This window comes from Chiloscyllium punctatum, chromosome 32, assembly GCF_047496795.1.
Source record: "Chiloscyllium punctatum isolate Juve2018m chromosome 32, sChiPun1.3, whole genome shotgun sequence".
Lineage (NCBI taxonomy): Eukaryota > Metazoa > Chordata > Chondrichthyes > Orectolobiformes > Hemiscylliidae > Chiloscyllium > Chiloscyllium punctatum.
In genome coordinates, this window is record NC_092770.1 from 665,050 (window position 1) to 683,744 (window position 18,695).

The following is an 18,695-nucleotide window of genomic DNA, read 5'->3' on the forward strand; positions in this document are numbered from 1 at the left end:
CAATTGAGGCCTTTAAATCACTAATGAAGGACCACATCAGGGCCTTCTGCCCCATGGTTCTTTTCTATGGGGAGATCACCGAGTATTCAAGTGAATTCCACATTATCTTGGAGGAGGGCAACCTTGCATGATGAAAGCTCACAATATATCATTATTTGGAAACTTCTTTAGTGGAAGAAAAATGGAATTTAGTTTTTAGTACTGTAAAGATCTGATTTCTTTTAAAAAAAATAGTTCAGTAAGTAACTTTGAATAGTGAGTTAAAAATAGCATTTCCAAGAAATGACATGATTTTAGCAAGCTACATGGGAGCTAATTGCTAAGGTGTTTGCTAACTTGAGTTCTACAACATGGAAAGAATCATTGGGTGGTGGATGGTGAAGGGAAGAGTGATGCCTGAAAAAGTTTCATTTAGAAAGAATTCCATAACATAAGAGGTGCTGTTAGTTGCATTACCCAGCACAGGAAACAGTAAGTTCTCTTGGGAGAAATCCTGAGTTGCTAAGAAGAAACATCCAGATGCAAGAAGCTGTGGATTTGTCAGAGAGGAGGAAATCTGACAGGACAGTTGAAGATTTAAGTTTAAGGAACCCATGATCAATTGTAATAATAGTATGTTAAGTTAGCAACTTACTTAAAGGGAAAGACACCAATTGAAGAAAATAGCATCAAGTTATCCTAGAAATCATCAAGAAAGAAACTAATTATTATCGTGCCAACTGAGCAAGGAGCTTTAGCTCGGTCACAATTCACTGAGACTCAGAGGCTGTAATGTTATTGCTGAGTTTGTTTTCCATATTCTAAATGGGTTTGTTCAATTAGTTCTTTTGTTCTTTGGTTAAAAGTACATTGGCAGCCTCTTCTGAATTTGATCAGTGACTGATTTCCACAGTAAATTAAAAGAAGATTAAAACTTATGGTCTATCAAGCCAAGTTCCACTCAAGTGTCTGATTTATGCAACATTATTGCCAGTTGGGATTATAATACATCTAGCACCACCCCGCCCTTTCAAATGCCTTCCAACACCTGACTAGTGAAAGGTATTATGGTTTTATAGTGTTATTACAGTTACTGAATTTGCAACTATTAACCAACCTCACCCTTGAGACAATTATTTTCAAAGGAGCCACTGCTCAATAACACAATTATCACTGAAGTATTTAGGCTGTCTTTTCTTTGTTACTTTGTTATTCCTTAATGTCTTATTCCAGAAAGTCTGGAAATAAAAGCAGCTCAGTATCACCACAGCAATTTGAGTGATTGTTCAAGCATAACAGCAATGAAGATGCTGAGATATGCAACTAGTAGAAGGAGAGAACATGTAAGTAATCTTATGCCATGCAATTGTATGTAATCAAATTTCCTACCTCAACTTTAATGAGAAGCAATGTGATCAAGAACTCTGCTTCTCTAATGACGCTAATATAGGATGTCATTTGTTGCGGCATCAGGGCATTCATATTGTTATACAGGTCACTGTGGTGCTGCTTTTTTTAAAGCCTTCAGAGCATTTCAGGTAGAAACTGATGACATTAGCAACATCAGTCAATTTGCTGTGTATTGCTGCATAAGGTAGATGACAGGTGCCCTTCCTAAAAAGCATAATCAATTTATCACATTTCCAATGATGCAACAAATAAAAGGAAATCTCTCAATTTTCTATTCATTGCCTACCCTGTCTGCCTATGTGAATTTATATGTAATTGGCAAAAATAATGATACCTGACACCATGCTCCATATCATTCAAATATTTAAAAAAGAAAGAAAAAATGGGGAAAACATTAGGAGCATTTCAGAATGCAAGGAGAGAAACGGTAGGGAAGTTGAGAGGCAAGATTTTACAGAACAAGGTATAAAGCCTGAAGACATAATAGCTGAAGGTGCAGCAAGAAACTATATTTATTAACAAAATTATACATCAGATGCAGTGAAGAAAAATACTAAATAACAAACCTTCTCTGGAGGGTGCAACACAGCATAGACAATCCGCGAATAAGAAAATTAAAAATAAAGGTGTTTCTCCAAAGAACTAGTATACAACAAAGTGAAGAAAATAACATAAACAGCAATTAAAAGCACAAAAATCTTAGAGACAGAGACAATTAATTAACTTCTCTGGATGAGAAAAGTTTCAAATTCTGTGAGGAGGCTAAATAAATGAAAATCATAAAACTTAGCAAGTGATATATTGTCCCAATTTTTACACTTAACAGTTACATTTTTGAAGGTGTTCTTCAGTATGATCTTTTCTATCCTTATGGTTATAATGAAAAAAAGCTATTATTTCTGATTTACTTCTTCCTTTTTCTGAGGATACCTTCTACTTTGTTTGAATACATACAACTGAAAGCCTTTTGAGCAGCACCATGCAAAAAGACAGTTCTGAGTTAATTCGACGGCACCATGTCTAGATATTGCAGGAGAAATAAAAGACATGTTTTATATATCATTTGTAACAACTTTAATGCTTTACCCTTTAGAAGACCAAACTAAATTTCTACTTATTGGGTATAAAACAGGCTAAAGTTATATGACTTGAAGTATTTAATAGATGTTGCACTAGTTTATTATACAAATTTATTATAGCACAAAAAAAATTTGGTCTGAAATTATCTGAACTGCACTCAAGTAAGTGATAAAATGGTCATATGAACTTCACAAAGATTTTTTAAAGCCAAGTTTCTTTAAAAAGTAAATGTCAATCACATTATTAGATACAAAGAAAATAGGCCATAAAATCAATTTTCTGTAAAGCTTTCTCAACTAGGCACTTCTTAAAAATTGACAATAAGGCATTTTGTTGACATTGTTGTCACACTAACTGTTTAACCAGTATTATTTAGCATCATACAAATAAAATAAGGCTGTTCAAGAATGTTGTAAATTATAAAATATATATTATGAAAATGTGATTAATTCTACCTTGTAGTATTGGTAGACATGTAGGTAATCATTTTATTGATGTGTGAAACAAATGATGTATGTATTCAGAAAAACAATGGTTCTTTCAATACTCAAATGGTTAATAATTCATAAACCAAATTTCAGTTCTTCATATATGCAACCATTGTCTTTCCTTGCATCATTCATTAAGATACTATGACTTATATCATTCCTTTTTGACAGAATCATTGGTTTCTCCTTCACAATACAACCAATACAATGAAAAAATGTATAATGCAAAACATCCTATAAAGTCATAATGATAAACAGTAACTAGAAACACAATGAATAAAACAAAATAGCAAACTTTCCATACTGTGTTTTTCAAATTAACTTCATCTGCAAATGGCTCACTCTGGAACCGTAATTCCTCACTCTTAACATCACCATCATAAGCTTCACTTGCATGCTCATTCTCAAATATTTTCTCGTTACATTCCTCAAACTCTAACCTTTCTGAACATGAATGGACATTACTGGAGATATCACTGTTTGTTATCTTTTCCTCATCCCCTTCAATTGGTTTGCTAATCAATATGACTGGACCTATGTATTTGTGGTGGCTAGATTGCTCAGGATTCTGTGGTGGCATTTTCTTCTCTGTTGTATCACTTGAAATGTATGGACTTGAGCCAAATTTTGCAATATTTTTAGGCCTTACTGCATTTTGGTTTTTGCTCTCATTTACTTGCAACAGTTGAGTGTCATGACACATTTCCACATTTTTCAGATAATGGGCACCTACTGATTCAGAATCTATATCAGCTCTTTCTCTTTCAATGTCCATAATAACTTCATTGGCTGCCCCACATTTTTGCTTATCAACTGCCTCATTCTCGATGTTGGTTTCATCATCTGCTCCTTCTACTACAATCTGCCCAGGAACAGGCACAGCTTCCTTTACAGCTTTAGACATAGTAAACTTGTGTGATTGAGTAAATCCCATTGCTCTAGGTTCATTTGTTCCACCATAGTGTTGCAAAATGGTGTTTATGCTCAATGCTTCTTCTCCCTTATGTTCTGTTTTTCCCACCTCTGTAGACCCTTTAAGATCTGGTGCACTGGAATTTTGTTTAAAGCCCAATTCTGAAATATGACAATGCTGTATGAAGTCTGTATTCTTTTCCCTCTCGTGGCAATGCACTTTTTCTTCTGGGAGCTCAGTCATATTACTGGCCAACTCCTTTACAACCTCTGTATGTGTCTGTTTAACTTCATAATTGTCTGTTATTTTAAGATCTGAAGATGCAAAAATATTTTCAGGAATTTTCTCACTTGTTTCAGTGATTTTGCTAGAAATTCTTCCACCTGCTTCTTCCTGAAAATTAGGAAATACCTTCACTGAATCAGCAACATCTTGCCCAACTTCTGCAATTTTGGCTTCACTTTGACTCTCCACTTGAAAATCTGCAGTCAATTTGTGTGTGGCTTCTGAAGATTGGCTGTAATTAAAAGATGCATCTGGAGACTTGGTGTCTTCTAAAATTGGTACAGATGTCTTTGTTAGCAGATTTATTGTAGAAGCTGCTACTTCTGAATTTTTCTGAGAAGCATCACGTGCATCCTTTCCCATTTGTACACATACTGTATTTGTTTCAGTTATATATTCACCAAGCTGCGAAACATCTTTTGCAATTTGTTCATGAGCATTGTGGATTTTTGAAGGTTGTTCATGAAAAGATATGGACCCCTCCTGAGTGGACATTGAAAATTGGTCTTCACTTGGCACATTTTGAGTGGCTTTCTCTTTTTGTGATACAAGTGTGGTACCTCTTCCTTCATCTCCACTAATTTCAAACAAAGCTGCTTCTATTGCTTCTTTAACCACTGTATCTGCTAACACACACGATGGAGCACTCGTGCTCAGCTCTGCAATTTGTGAAGCTGGAATTTTATTTTTATTTTGCTCATTTATAATATCCTCTTTTGTTGAATCGATTTCTCGAGATTGTGTCAGAATGTCATCTACTTCACAAGGGTCTTGGTATTTTTCTTCTTTTAAAGAACCCTGCTGCTTGGGGATTTCTGCAGGTATTGTTGCAGTTTCAATATTTAGCACAGGTGCAAATTCCAGCTGTTTACTAGGTATGGTCTGGAGACAAGTACCAAACTCCTTTCCTGTATTTTGATATTTTCTATTATCAGAATCACTGTGTGTATCTGTATGTTGCATGAATTCCATGACACCTACAGTGTTTTTATCAATCGTCTTGTTATTTGAACACACATCACAAGAACTTTCTTCGTTTGCAGCAACTTCATATTTGATGACCATTTCTTTTCCAATTTTTGAATGTTTTGTAACTTCTAAAAGATCACTGACCTTGAAATCGTGTTTAATTGAAATTTGCTCTTGCATATTTTCTGCTTCCTGGTTTGTTAAATTAGATTTTGTAGAAAAGTCATTACCATGCTGTACATCTTCCAACTTCTCAACTTTACTGTAATATCGGGGTGGCTCTTGTGTGTCATTTGCTTTTACTCTGCAAACCATTTTTTCCTTTGATAAGATTGAACCATGAGGGGTAGAACTCTTTCTACCTGACTCAGATTCCAAATCGGTGTTGGTGCATACTGCAGAGACAGAAGTGGACTCTGATTCACTGATTGCTACTGTGTTGTCAGTCAAATAATCATTTTCACCACTTTCATTTTCAGCACCCATGCTCTCTCGTTGAAACTGTATAGGATTTTGCGTATTATTAAGGAGCTTATCACATTTGTCAATAGCCCCCTGAATGATTACTTTATCCTGCATGTTATTAGCAAAGACACTGTCTCTGTTTCCTGAGAAACTATTCAATTCTGGTCCAGATTTAGCTGATGTATCGCTTCCATGTGACGTAACAAGTTCATCTCTTACCTGACAGACAGGAAGGCAGCTTTCATGTAGTAAATCTGCTTCATCATAAAACAACATAGAAGACTTGGTCATTCTGTTGTCGTTGCTTACTGGAAAATTAACACTCTCTGTTTGTTGTGTTGAACATTCCTCATGACTCTGAGCTGGCCAACTGGATGTATTTTTGTTACTGTCCAATTGGATTCTGACCCACGTAAGTTCTTTCTCTTGTTTTTCCTCGTTTGCTATGAAATTACTTACACCTGCAAACTTATGTTCAACTTCTAAATCATTCTGCTGATTAACTGGTGACTCACTAGCTTTACTGGCATTCTGCTCTTGCTCTTCCAAAATATGAGCGTGTGATCCTTCCACAAGTGTTAAATCAGTTTCCTGACCTCTTGGGCTGGTCAATGAAATGTGGAATGGAGAATTTACCTGTGAAAATAAATTTGAACAGTTAGGCGATAGATAAATAATAACAAATCTAACTGCATATAGTTACGCCTTCATCCAAATAATTTCCATACATATAATACGTAACACGTATGAATACCATGGGGTGGCACAATGGCTCAGTGGTTAGCACTGCTGCCTCACAGCATCAGGGACCTGGGTTCGATTCCAGCCCTGGGTGCCACTCTGTGTGGAGTTTGTACATTCTCCCCATGTCTGTGTGGGTTTCCTAAAGGTGCCCCGGTTTCATCCCACAATCCAAAAATGCCCAGGTTAGGTGAATTGGCCATGCTAAATTGCCCATAGTGTTAGATGCATTAGTCAGCGTAAATATAGGGTAGGGGAATGGGTTTGGCTGGGTTACTCTTTGGAAGGATGGTGTGGACTTGCTGGACTGAAGGGCGTGTTTCCGCACAGTAGGGAATCTAACCAAAAAACCTACAAGCACAGCCATGAAAATAGAATGCTTCTGAAATAAATGTCATTAAAATCAATTGTTCGATCAATTTATAATGGAGGGTTAACAATGTTAAAAAATTAACAGCTTTGGGATGTTTAAATCCACAGGCACATACAAAATATTTCAATATCTCATATTACAATCTAAAAGCATAAGTGACTCTGTGCTCCATGTCAGATATAATTTATTAAACAATGCCCAACCCAAGATTTCTTTAAACATCACGACTGCTTCTTCTGTGAAGAGCTGCAAATACATCAAGAAACCATTCTCTCACTGTGATATCTAATTTATGATGATGATGTTTGTTTCAATTAAAAAAAGAACAACTGTGGTCAATGGATTTAAAAGGAACTTTTTTTAAAGTGCATTGGGAAATATTTTAAAAAATGTATAAATTCCTTTTATAAACGTCTTTGTACCACACATGATAAAAAAGGTAGAGCGAGGTTTGAAGCATTAACTAGCGTTAACAGAACACCAAGAGGTTGAATTTAATTCTAAGCTGGTTTCCGGTGGATGGGAGTCGAATGAGTGCAAAACTAACTTACTGAGTCCACCACATTTGCAAGCCACTGATCAGATATTAGTCATCCTGAGCAGGAAACAGCAGCAGGTCAGTCGGTGGGAAAGGAAGTTCAGGTGGTCAGAACAAAGTGAAGCCTTGTCAGTGATCAATTAAATAGTGGGAGGATGTTTGGTTTGGTCTCATGGCAGAGGTGGTGATGTGGCAATAATTTCTTGACTGGAAGATGTGGCTCTCCTGTGGGCACTGAAGAAAACCACTGCTCTTTCTGACATCACAAGATAAAGGTTTACCTCGGGAGAATTTCTTTTGTTTGCAGTCCAGCCAGCAACCTCTTTCCCTTGACTACCCCACCAAAACCTCAATTAAAATCTTATCACCATAAGACCATAAGACCATAAGACCAAAAGACATAGGAGTGGAAGTAAGGCCATTCGGCCCATCGAGTCCACTCCGCCATTCAATCATGGCTGATGGGCATTTTGACTCCACTTAACCGCATTCTCCCCGTAGCCCTTAATTCCCCGAGACAACAAGAATCTATCAATCTCTGCCTTGAAGACATTTAGCATCCCGGCCTCCACTGCACTCTGCGGCAATGAATTCCACAGGCCCACCACTCTCTGGCTGAAGAAATGTCTCCGCATTTCTGTTCTGAATTTACCCCCTCTAATTCTAAGGCTGTGTCCACGGGTCCTAGTCTCCTCACCTAACGGAAACAATTTCCTAGCATCCACCCTTTCCAAGCCATGTATTATCTTGTACGTCTCTATTAAGTCTCACCTTAATCTTCTAAACTCCAATGAATACAATCCCAGGATCCTCAAATGTTCCTCATATGTTAGATCTACCATTCCAGGGATCATCCATGTGAATCACCGCTGGACACGTTCCAGTGCCAGTATGTCCTTCCTGAGGTGTGGGGACCAAAACTGGACACGGTACTCCAAATGGGGCCTAACCAGAGCTTTATAAAGTCTCAGTAGCACAATGGTGCTTTTATATTCCAACCCTCTTGAGATAAGTGACAACATTGCATTCGCTTTCTTAATCACAGACTCAACCTGCATGTTGACCTTTAGAGAATCCTCGACTAGCACTCCCAGATCCCTTTGTACTTTGGCTTTATGAATTTTCTCACCGTTTAGAAAGTAGTCTGTGCTTTTATTCTTTTTGCCAAAGTGCAAGACCTCGCATTTGTTCACGTTGAATTCCATCAGCCATTTCCTGGACCACTCTCCCAAACTGTCTAGATCCTTCTGCAGCCTCCCCACTTCCTCAGTACTACCTGCCTGTCCACCTAACTTCGTATCATCTGCAAACTTTGCTAGAATTTCCCCAGTCCCTTCATCCAGATCATTAATATATAATGCAAACAGCTGTGGCCCCAACACTGAACCCTGCGGGACACCGCTCGTCACCGGATGCCATTCTGAAAAAGAACCTCTTATCCCAACAGTCTGCCTTCTGTCAGACAGCCAATCCTCAATCCATCCCAGTAGCTCACCTCGAACACCATGGGCCCCCACTTTGCTCAGCAGCCTCCCGTGTGGCACCTTATCAAAGGCCTTTTGGAAGTCTAGATAGACCACATCCACTGGGTTTCCCTGGTCTAACCTACTTGTCACCTCTTCAAAGAATACCAACAGGTTTGTCAGGCATGACCTCCCCTTACTAAATTCATGTTGACTTGTTCTAATCAGACTCTGCTCTTCTAAGAATTTAGAAACCTCATCCTTAATGATGGATTCTAGACTTTTACCAACAACCGAGGTTAGGCTAATTGGCCTATAATTTTCCATCTTTTGTCTTGATCCTTTCTTGAACAATGGGGTTACAACAGCGATCTTCCAATCATCCGTGACTTTCCGTGACTCCAGTGACTCTTGAAAGATCTCAACCAATGCCTCCGCTATTTCCTCAGCCACCTCTCTCAGAACTCTAGGATGTATCCCATCGGGGCCAGGAGATTAATCAATTTTAAGACTTTTTAGCTTTTCTAGCACTATCTCTTTTGTATTGACAACCGTAGTCAACTCAGCCCCCTGAATCCCTTTAATTGTTGGGATATTACTCATCTCTTCCACTGTGAAAACTGATGCAAAGTACTTATTAAGTTCTCCTGCTATTTCCTTCTCTCCCATCACTAGGCTTCCAGCATCAGTTTGAAGTGGCCCAATGTCTACTTTTGTCTGTCGTTTGTTTCTTATGTACTGAAAGAAACATTTACTATCATTTCTAATATTACTGGCTAGCCTACCTTCATATTTGATCCTCTCCTTTCTTATTACTCTCTTTGTTATCCTCTGTTTGTTTTTGTAGCCTTCCCAATCTTCTGATTTCCCACTGCTCTTGGCCACTTTATAGGATTTCTCTTTTTCTTTAATACATTTCCTGACTTCCTTTGTCAGCCATGGCTGTCTAATCCCTCCCTGGATAATCTTTCTTTTCTTAGGGATGAACCTCTGTACAGTGTCCTCAATTATACCCACGAACTCCTGCCATTTTTGCTCTACTGTCTTCCCCGCAAGCCTCTGCTTCCAGTCTATTTTTGTCAGTTCCGCTCTCATGCCCTCATAATTACCTTTATTTAACTGTAACACCATTACATCTGATTTTGCCTTCTCTCTTTCAAACTGCAGACTGAACTCTACCATATTATGATCGCTGCTTCCTAAGGGTTCCCTTACTTTAAGATCTTTTATAAAGTCTGGTTCATTGCAAAGCACTAGGTCCAGAATAGCCTGCTCCCTTGTGGGCTCCATGACAAGCTGTTCCAAAAAGCCATCCTGTAAGCATTCCATGAATTCCCTTTCTTTGGATCCACTGGCAACGTTATTTACCCAGTCCACCTGCACATTGAAATCTCCCATGATCACTGTGACCTTGCCTTTCTGACATGCCTTCTCTATTTCCCAGTACATGTTGCATCCCTGGTCCTGACCACTGTTAGGAGGTCTGTACACAACTCCAATTATGGTTTTTTTGCCTTTGTGGTTCCTCAATTCCACCCACACAGACTCCACGTCATCTGACGCTATGTCATTCAGTGCCATAGATTTAATATTGTTCTTAACTAACAAGGCAACCCCACCCCCTCTGCCGACTTCCCTGTCTTTTCGATAAGTTGAAAGTCCTTGGAAGTTTAACTGCCAGTCCTGACCCCCCTGTAACCAAGTCTCTGTGATGCCTACCACATCATAATCATTCACGATGATCTGTGCCATTAGTTCATCTACTTTGTTATGAATGCTACGAGCATTCAGGTAAAGTGCCTTATGCTAACTTTCTTATCATTAGAGATATTGGAAGTCATATGATGTCCTAAGTTATCCTTGCTTTTTTCTGCATTCCCAGTCTGCCTCAATTTTAAATCCGCCTGGAAACATGCTATCCTGCTGCTTGTCTTTCCATTTAACGCCATACTCCCTGTCGCTTTCACTTTCCCTTCCCCCCCCAACTCAGAAGTTTAAATTCCTACTGACCACTCTATTTATCCTCTTCGCTAGAACATTGGTACCTGATCGGTTCAGGTGGAGACCGTCCCAACGGTACAGATCCCCCCTGTTCCAAAACTGATGCCCCATGAAGTGGAATCCCTCTTTCCCACACCAATCCCTTGGCCATGTGTTTACTTGCCTAATTTTATTGTCCCTATGCCAATTGGCATGTGGCTCGGGCAGTAATCCAGAGATTATGACCCTTGAGGACCTGTACTTCAATTTCCTGCCTAGTGCTTCGTAATCCCCAAACAGGTCCTCCACCCTAGTCTTGCCTATGTTGTTAGTACCAACGTGGACCACAACAACTGGATCCTCCCCCTCTCGCTCCAATATCCTTTCAAGCCGGTCGGAGATGTCCCGCACCCTGGCACCGGGCAGGCAACACACATTGCGAGACTCCCGATCCGGCTTGCGAAGGATACTATCCCCTATAACCACTACATGTCTATTAACTTCCCCCCTCTTGAATGGCCTTCTGCACCATGGTACTTTGGTCAGTTGGCTCATCCTGTCCAGAGCCCTTTTCCTCATCCGAACAGGGAGCAAGAATCTCATAACTGTTGGTCAAGGTCAAGGGCTGAGACTCCTGCACTCCTGAACTCAGGTTCCCCCTACCTGCCTCACTTACAGTCACACTCTCATGAGCCTGATCACTAGCTGAATGTGAATTACTTAATCTCCCAGGTGTGACTGCCTCCTGAAACAAAGCATCCAGGTAACTCTCCCCCTCCCGGATGTGCCGCAGTGTTTGAAGCTCAGATTCCAGATCAACAACTCTGATCCGGAGTTCTTCCAGCAACTAACACTTGCTGCAGATGTGGTCACTGCCATTTACAATGGGATCAGCCAGCTCCCACATCATACAGCTTCATTGACTTAATCAATTCTTGTTTGGCCTGCCAGTGGCACCCACATCCCACAAGAGAATTAAAAAATTTCAGAAAGCATCTCTCCCTGACTGTTGTACCCAACAAAATAAAAGCCAAAGTAGTCTAAAAAGGTCATGTAAACATTTTGCCTTCACACCTGACATGTATCTGCCTGGTGGAGAGGATTAAAACTGATCTTCAAGAATATATTTCACAAGGGAAAGACTGAAAAGGTTATTCAATAACTGATTAGAATCAATGGTCTATAATTCATTCATTGATCAATTATTTATGTCTCAATTTAATTGAATCAAACTGTCCAACTGAGCATTAACGCAAAACATTTTACTTGCCATATTTTGAAAAATCTGATTTTATGACTTGTCGAAGTTATAGCATCCAATGCATACTGAAAAGTAGAGAATATTAAATGAAGCAATTTAGTATCTTCAAGTACACTTCCCTCGTGCAGTATTTGAGAAGAAAGGAAAACTTTGCATTTCTATTGTGCTTTTAATGATCACAGACATCCAAAGCACTTCACAATTAAGCCCTTATGAAATAACAATTTTTGTAATGCAGGAAAACTGTAAGCAGTTAATTCAGGTACTGCAAGGACACATTAACAGTTATGAGATAATCCCTGCTAATCAATTCCAGTGAGATCAGGTCAGGGATAAATATTGACCTACAAAACTGGGAACAGCTTCCTGCATTTTTTCAAATAGTGACAAAATTCTTTTTTCCAAAGCGGGTAAAATGAGATTTCTTCATAAAATCTCATCTGTTAAAAAGCATATCTGACAGTAAAGCATTCCCATAGTGCTGCACTAGAGTGTCAGCTGTGATTAACATTCAAGTCCTGGAATGGTACTTGAAGCAATACCATTCTGATTCAGAGGTTAGGATTCTGCCACTGTGCACAAAGGCTAAAGCATGCTTTCATGTTACTTAAATGGATAATTAGTAGACATTGAAAGATTTCAAATTTGGAATGTTCATAAAAGCACAAAACAGAAAAAAAACTTCTGTTCACCTAAATTAACCTATTGGTTTGCAGCAAGTATTTCAAAAATGAACAAAACAAAGCATAAACGTATTGCATTATTTAGTATTAACTGAATGTAACATTTAAAAGAGATGAAAATTTGCATAGCTAATATATTATTTATAATTTCAGTATGAAAAGAGGATTTAAAAGGCCATTTCACCTAAGATGTACCATTTATTTGACAGGCTCTTAAGAATAAAAACCTTTAATCAACACACTGCACTCATTTTTATTTGGAATCAAACTTCCACCGATACTTTATAGTGAAGATGCTAAATTACAATGTTAATGTACTCTGTACTCTGTCTTCCATTGAATAGCATACATCTGACAAACAATGCTTACTATTTTACAATAAGAATGTACAATTATAATGATAGTGGTGCTTTGAATATAAGTCATAATTATAATAGATAATGTAGGCAAGGTCAGAGCTTTGACTCCAAGGAAACCCAGACTGCTTATAGAAATTCCCCAAAAGCTGGAACAGCTAATTTGAAATGTTAATGATCATGAATTGATGGTGGAGAAGGCAGTTCTACAAAGTGTACGATTTATGACAATATCAAGTTGTGTTTACATGAATGAAATGGTTACTCTGACTAAATTACAGATTGGGTTTTAGTTCTGGAAAAAAAACATGCAAACTCAGTGGGCAAACTGAAATTTGGGTCATTCATGTCCAAAATTTGCCAATGAAAGTGTTCCAAGGCACATACTGATCATTTCATTCAAAACTCTGCTGCTGGCGAGACTTCGTTAAATGTACTGTGGTCTAAATTTAATATTGTTCTGTCTATTTTATGGGCCTACTATCTTATATATAATGTATAAATAAATGTTACAAAGCAACGGTGCTGTAGGTTGACCCTCAGTGCCCTTGGGTGGAGTTCCTGGATTTTGAACCAGTGATAGTGAAGGAGTGTCAATATATTTCTAAGTCAGGATGGTGAGTGGCTTGAAGGGGAATTTGCAGGTAGTAGTGTTCCCATATATTTGCCTTTGTTCTTTTAGATGGAAGGTTTTACTTTTGAAGGAGCTGTTCAATAACTGTCATAGTTGAGGAGGGGAGGAGGGGAGGAGGTGGGAATAAAGGTTAAATTCATTGGCTTCTTTGGCTGCAAACATATCCATAGAATTAGGACAAAATGAGAACAGCCCCTGAACTGCCGGCTAGATACCAGTGGAGAGGAGTTGTAGGAGGATTGTATGGTAGACGGAGATGTGTGTAGATTGAGACGGAGAAAAAAACAATTTAGTCCTGTCATCATGTTGGGTGTGACTTGGATAAGAGTCATTTCAAAAATGTGGCAAATCATGAACTTGATTGGAAGGGTTCACATGTAGAATTTGGGAAAGATGAGCACAGCTTTGGTGGCACGGTCGCAAAGTGGTTAGCACTGCTGCCTCACAGCGCCAGAGACCTGGGTTCAATTCCTGCCTCAGGTGACTGACTGTGTGGAGTTTGTACATTCTTCCCGTGTCTGTGTGGGTTTCCTCCAGGTGCTCCGGTTTCCTCCCACAGTCTAAAAACATGCAGGTTAGGTGAATTGACCATGTTAAATTGCCCGTAGTGTTAGGTAAAGAGGTAAATATAGGGGAATGGGTCTGGGTGGGTTGTGCTTTGACGGGTCGGTGTGGACTTGTTGGGCCGAAGGGCCTGTTTCCACACTGTAAGTAATCTAAGTATCTAGTCCGCTTAGAGATGACAACCCAATTAGTTAGGGCCCTTTTTCTTCAGCAATCCACAAACTCAGATCAGTATTTCTAGGTTTGACTCTGGGATCTGACTTGTTCAGTATTAGCATCAACTGGGTTTATAACAGGGTCGGGTTCTTTTATGGAATTTTTGTTATTTTTAGCTCATTACTTAACTTGCCTTTCCTGTACATGCATATATCTCCTGCCAGGACCTGCCAAACTCAATTTCTTCATATCATATTTGAAAGATACTTTGGCAAAATATTACTCTCTACAACCAAAGACTACCTGTGCATATTGCATAGCAAAGCTGACTGAACCCTGGACATATCTGAGACAAGGTAGAAGGCTGCTACTCATTTTAACAATGCCTTATTGGGCATGATGCTGCAGGTCATCTGTGAGTGCAGACATGTCTTTGTTTCCCCGAGGATTCATATCTCTGTCTGTATCTATGATTTCAGGGAGAGTGCTCATGGGTCCATGCAAATGTTTCTTAATTTATTTGTTGCTCTGCAGGAGAAGAATGTGCAAAACCAGCATAAGAGATTACTGACTCAGGGTGAGATGTCTGACATTAGGAATCTCGAGATCTTTCAGGGCTAAACTGTGGGGTTTGTTAGAGGACATGGGTTCCAAAGCTTGTACTAAAGAGCAAACCAGATATATTCAGCCATCCCATAAGATAACCTCCACACAAACAATAAGTGCCACTTATGAAAGAGATACATCTGAATTAAAGTTTGGGGGATGGATGGTGCTATGATGTCCAATCTTCTGACTTTTTCTCCACATCTTCCACCACACAGAGACAAGGAATGACCAGGCTCTTTGGGAGCATACGTGTCCCCAGGCTAACTCCAGCAAACAGTCCTCAGAGGAAGGATTACAGAAGAGGAAGCTCTAGAGGTCATGGAGAATATAAAGGTGGATAAATCACAGAAACCTGATCTAATGTATTCCAGAATATTGTGGGAAGTAAGAGAGGATATCCTTAGAGTATAGGAGTTGGGAAATTGGGAGGTTGTACAGGATATTGATGAGGCCTCTTCTGGAATACTATGTTTAGTTCTGGTTGCCCAGTTATAGGAAGCATATTATTAAGCTGGCGAGGGTTCAGTAAAGGTTTACCAGGATGTTGCTGAGTATGAAACGTTTGAGTTATAGAAATTTATAAAATCATGAGGGGTATAGATAGGGTTAAGGGTAAGAGTTTTTTCCAAGGATGGGGGATTTCAAAATGATGGGGCACATTTTTCAGGTGAGAGGAGAGATATTTTAAAAAGTCATGAGGGGCAACTTTTAGGGTGATTTATGTGTGGAATGAACTTCCTTAGGAAGTGGTGGGCATAGGCACAATTGCAACATTTAAAATACATTAGGAATAGGCAAGAATTGGAGGTATATGAACAATGGCAGGCAGGTGGGACTAATTTAGACTGGGATTATGCTCGACATGAACTGGTTGGACTGAAGAGTCTGTTTCTGTTTTGTATGACTCTATAACAGCCTTGTCTCTCAGAGGATATACCACCAATGTATTCTTCCCCACCTTTATCATTCATCATGGTGGATAATTTACACTAAATTGGCAATATATGTTTACATGGCTGCCTCCATGGATGGGCTGGTGGCTGCAGTGGGGAGCCGGGTCCAGTACGAAAGAAAGTCTCTGTCACAGAGATAATAGATGTCCTGAAGAAACTGCCATGGCATAGTGCTGTCTACACAGGTTGAATATCCCATGTATTAGCATTATCCATCTTGAATGTTAACACGGATTCCCAGGTTGGGCACTTCAGTATTTACAGTGTGAAAGCAGGTGGATTAGCCACTAAGTTTGCGAAAATTCCCAGATCTACATATTATCAGGACCCACGAGGTGCCAAATTTGTCAGCTGTAACTTCAATGATTCCAGATATTTTACATTTTCTAATCTCTCAAAAATGCTCTATCCTTACTATCTAAATGGAGTCAAGTTAGGTAAAGGGGAAGTACAATGAGATCTAGGTATTCTTGTACATCAGTCAATGAAAGCAATCATGAAGGTACAGCAGGCAGTGAAGAAAGCTGGCCTTCATAACAAGAGGAATTAAGTATAGGAGCAAAGAGGTCCTTCTGCAGCTGTACAAGGCCCTGATGAGACCACACCTGGAGTACTGTGTGCAGTTTTGGTCTTCAAATTTGAGGAAGGACATTCTGGCTATTGAGGGAGTGCAGCGTAGGTTCACGAGATCAATTCCCAGAATGGCGGGACTATCATATGTTGAAAGATTGGAGCGACTGGGCTTGTATATACTTGAGTTTAGAAGGATGAGAGGGGATCTGATTGAGACGTATTAAATTATTAAAGGATTGGACACTCTGGAGGCAGAATTTCGCTGATGGGTGAGTCCAGAACCAGAGGATACAGTTTAAAAATAAGAGGTAGGCCATTTAGAACAAAGTTGAGGAGGCACTTCACCCAGAGAGTGGTGGATATATGGAATGCTCTGCCCCAGAAGGCAGTAGAGGCCAAGTCTCTGGATTCTTTCAAGAAAGAGATGGATAGAGCTCTTAAAAATAGTGGAATCAAAGGTTATGAGGATAAGGCAGGAACAGGATACTGATTGTAGATGATCAACCATGATCATAATGAATGGTGCTGCTGGCTCAAAAGGCCGAATGGCCTACTCCTGCACCTATTGTCTATTGTCTATTGTCTTTAAGTGTGCATTTCAATATTATGATTGCTCCGCAATTGCCACTTTGAAAGTAAATGCATCTCAGGAAGACTTTATAACATTCTAAGACATCATGAGAAGCCTATTATATTTAGTTCTATTGTCCTTACAACAGCTCAGGATAACTACTCCAGTGTTAAAGGAGAGACTCTTGCTCTCGTGTTCAGAATGCAATCATTTCACACATACCTATTTGGCAAGTACTTCACCTTTCACACTGATCACAAACCATTAGTAATCATTTGTCAAAAAGGTCTCACAAATGCACCTGCATGACTACGCTGTCCAATTTTAGAGATCCAATGGTACAATGTAGAAATACAATACAAACCAGGTTCCCAATTGACTATGTCTGATGCTATTAGCCGACTCCAAACCCTCTCAGGAACAAAGATGTTCCTTTATACCTGCAAGTAGTTTTATTGATTATGAACGAGAAGATAGTCATGCATTTTGGTCACAGACAAACAGAGTAGATTCATCAGATGATAAGCAACTGCAACAGCTCAAGAAGATCAACAACACGTGGCATGAGTACAGAAAATAGGTCCCTAAAATGGTACATTCATTCTGGTCATTCATTGATGAGCTACCACTCTCCAAGAATGTAACCTCTGAGGGCAAAAAAAATTATAATTTCATATACATTATGTCAAGATATACATAGGTCCACAGAGGAAATAAAACAATGAATCCATGCAGTGGCCCAGCATCAATAAGGACATTGGTCTACAAATAAATTTGTATAAAATATTTCAGTTCTATCCACTTCAACAATCAAGATAACCTTCTGAGCCACTGAAGAAGATTGTGACTGATATTTTCCACGTCAAAGAACACAGTAACATTCTGGTGACTGCCTATTTCATCAAATTTCCTTTTTATTGATAAATCAAAGACGCTACTGATGCAACAGTTGTCGGCACATTGCCCATTATATTCAGTTTGTTCCACGTACCTCAATAAATTGTGCCTGACAATATTTCACAGTATACTTGTGCAGCCTTCCAAGATGTGTCCACCACACTACACCTTCTACTCACTACATACAGTAAATCAGTCGTGCTGAGCAATTCATGCTGGAAACTCCATGATCGTTAAATGTAAAGCAACTTGCCAAAGGGTTAAGATAACTATGTTAATTCTATATGCTGCTCTTCTAGTCACTAGTTTATCATCTCCAGAGGCTCTCATATTCTTCCCTCCCACCAGTCTCACCAACATGACACACTGCTGGAAAGAAAACAGAAAATGGGACAAGAATATACATAAATCAGTGGGTGTACAGACAGCTGTCCTAACTTGAATGATGACTAATTTTATGAGTTTAAGACTTTCATAAAAGCAGTTGGGTTTGTCAATAGGTATTATGAAATTTTGACCAGCCCAGGTGCCTTGACATTAATAAACAGTGGTCACCTGCTGCCAAGAAATAGGTGACATATTCAATCACCGAGTAATAGAGTCATACAGCATAGAAGCAGACCCTTTGGTCCAACTCGTCCATACTGACTAGGTACCCAAATTTAACTAATCCTGTATTTGGTACATATGCCTCTAAACCTTTCCTTTTCATGTACCTGTCCAAATGCCTCTTAAATGTTGTAATTGTGTCCGC

The 18,695-nt window shown here is 39.2% G+C and overlaps 1 protein-coding gene across 5 annotated transcripts in view; it reads right to left on the reverse strand.

Annotated features, from left to right (window-relative positions):
- Nucleotides 1–1,877: 1,877 nt before the first annotated feature.
- The window catches only part of ppp1r3ab (protein phosphatase 1, regulatory subunit 3Ab), a 116,521-nt gene continuing 99,703 nt past the window's right edge, over nucleotides 1,878–18,695 (reverse strand). For all 5 annotated transcript variants that reach the window (XM_072551458.1, XM_072551455.1, XM_072551457.1 and 2 more), the window contains one exon: nucleotides 1,878–6,225. In XM_072551458.1, coding sequence (XP_072407559.1) covers nucleotides 3,112–6,225 — 3,114 coding nt within the window. In that variant the 3' untranslated portion in view covers nucleotides 1,878–3,111. The remainder of the gene's footprint in view (nucleotides 6,226–18,695) is intronic.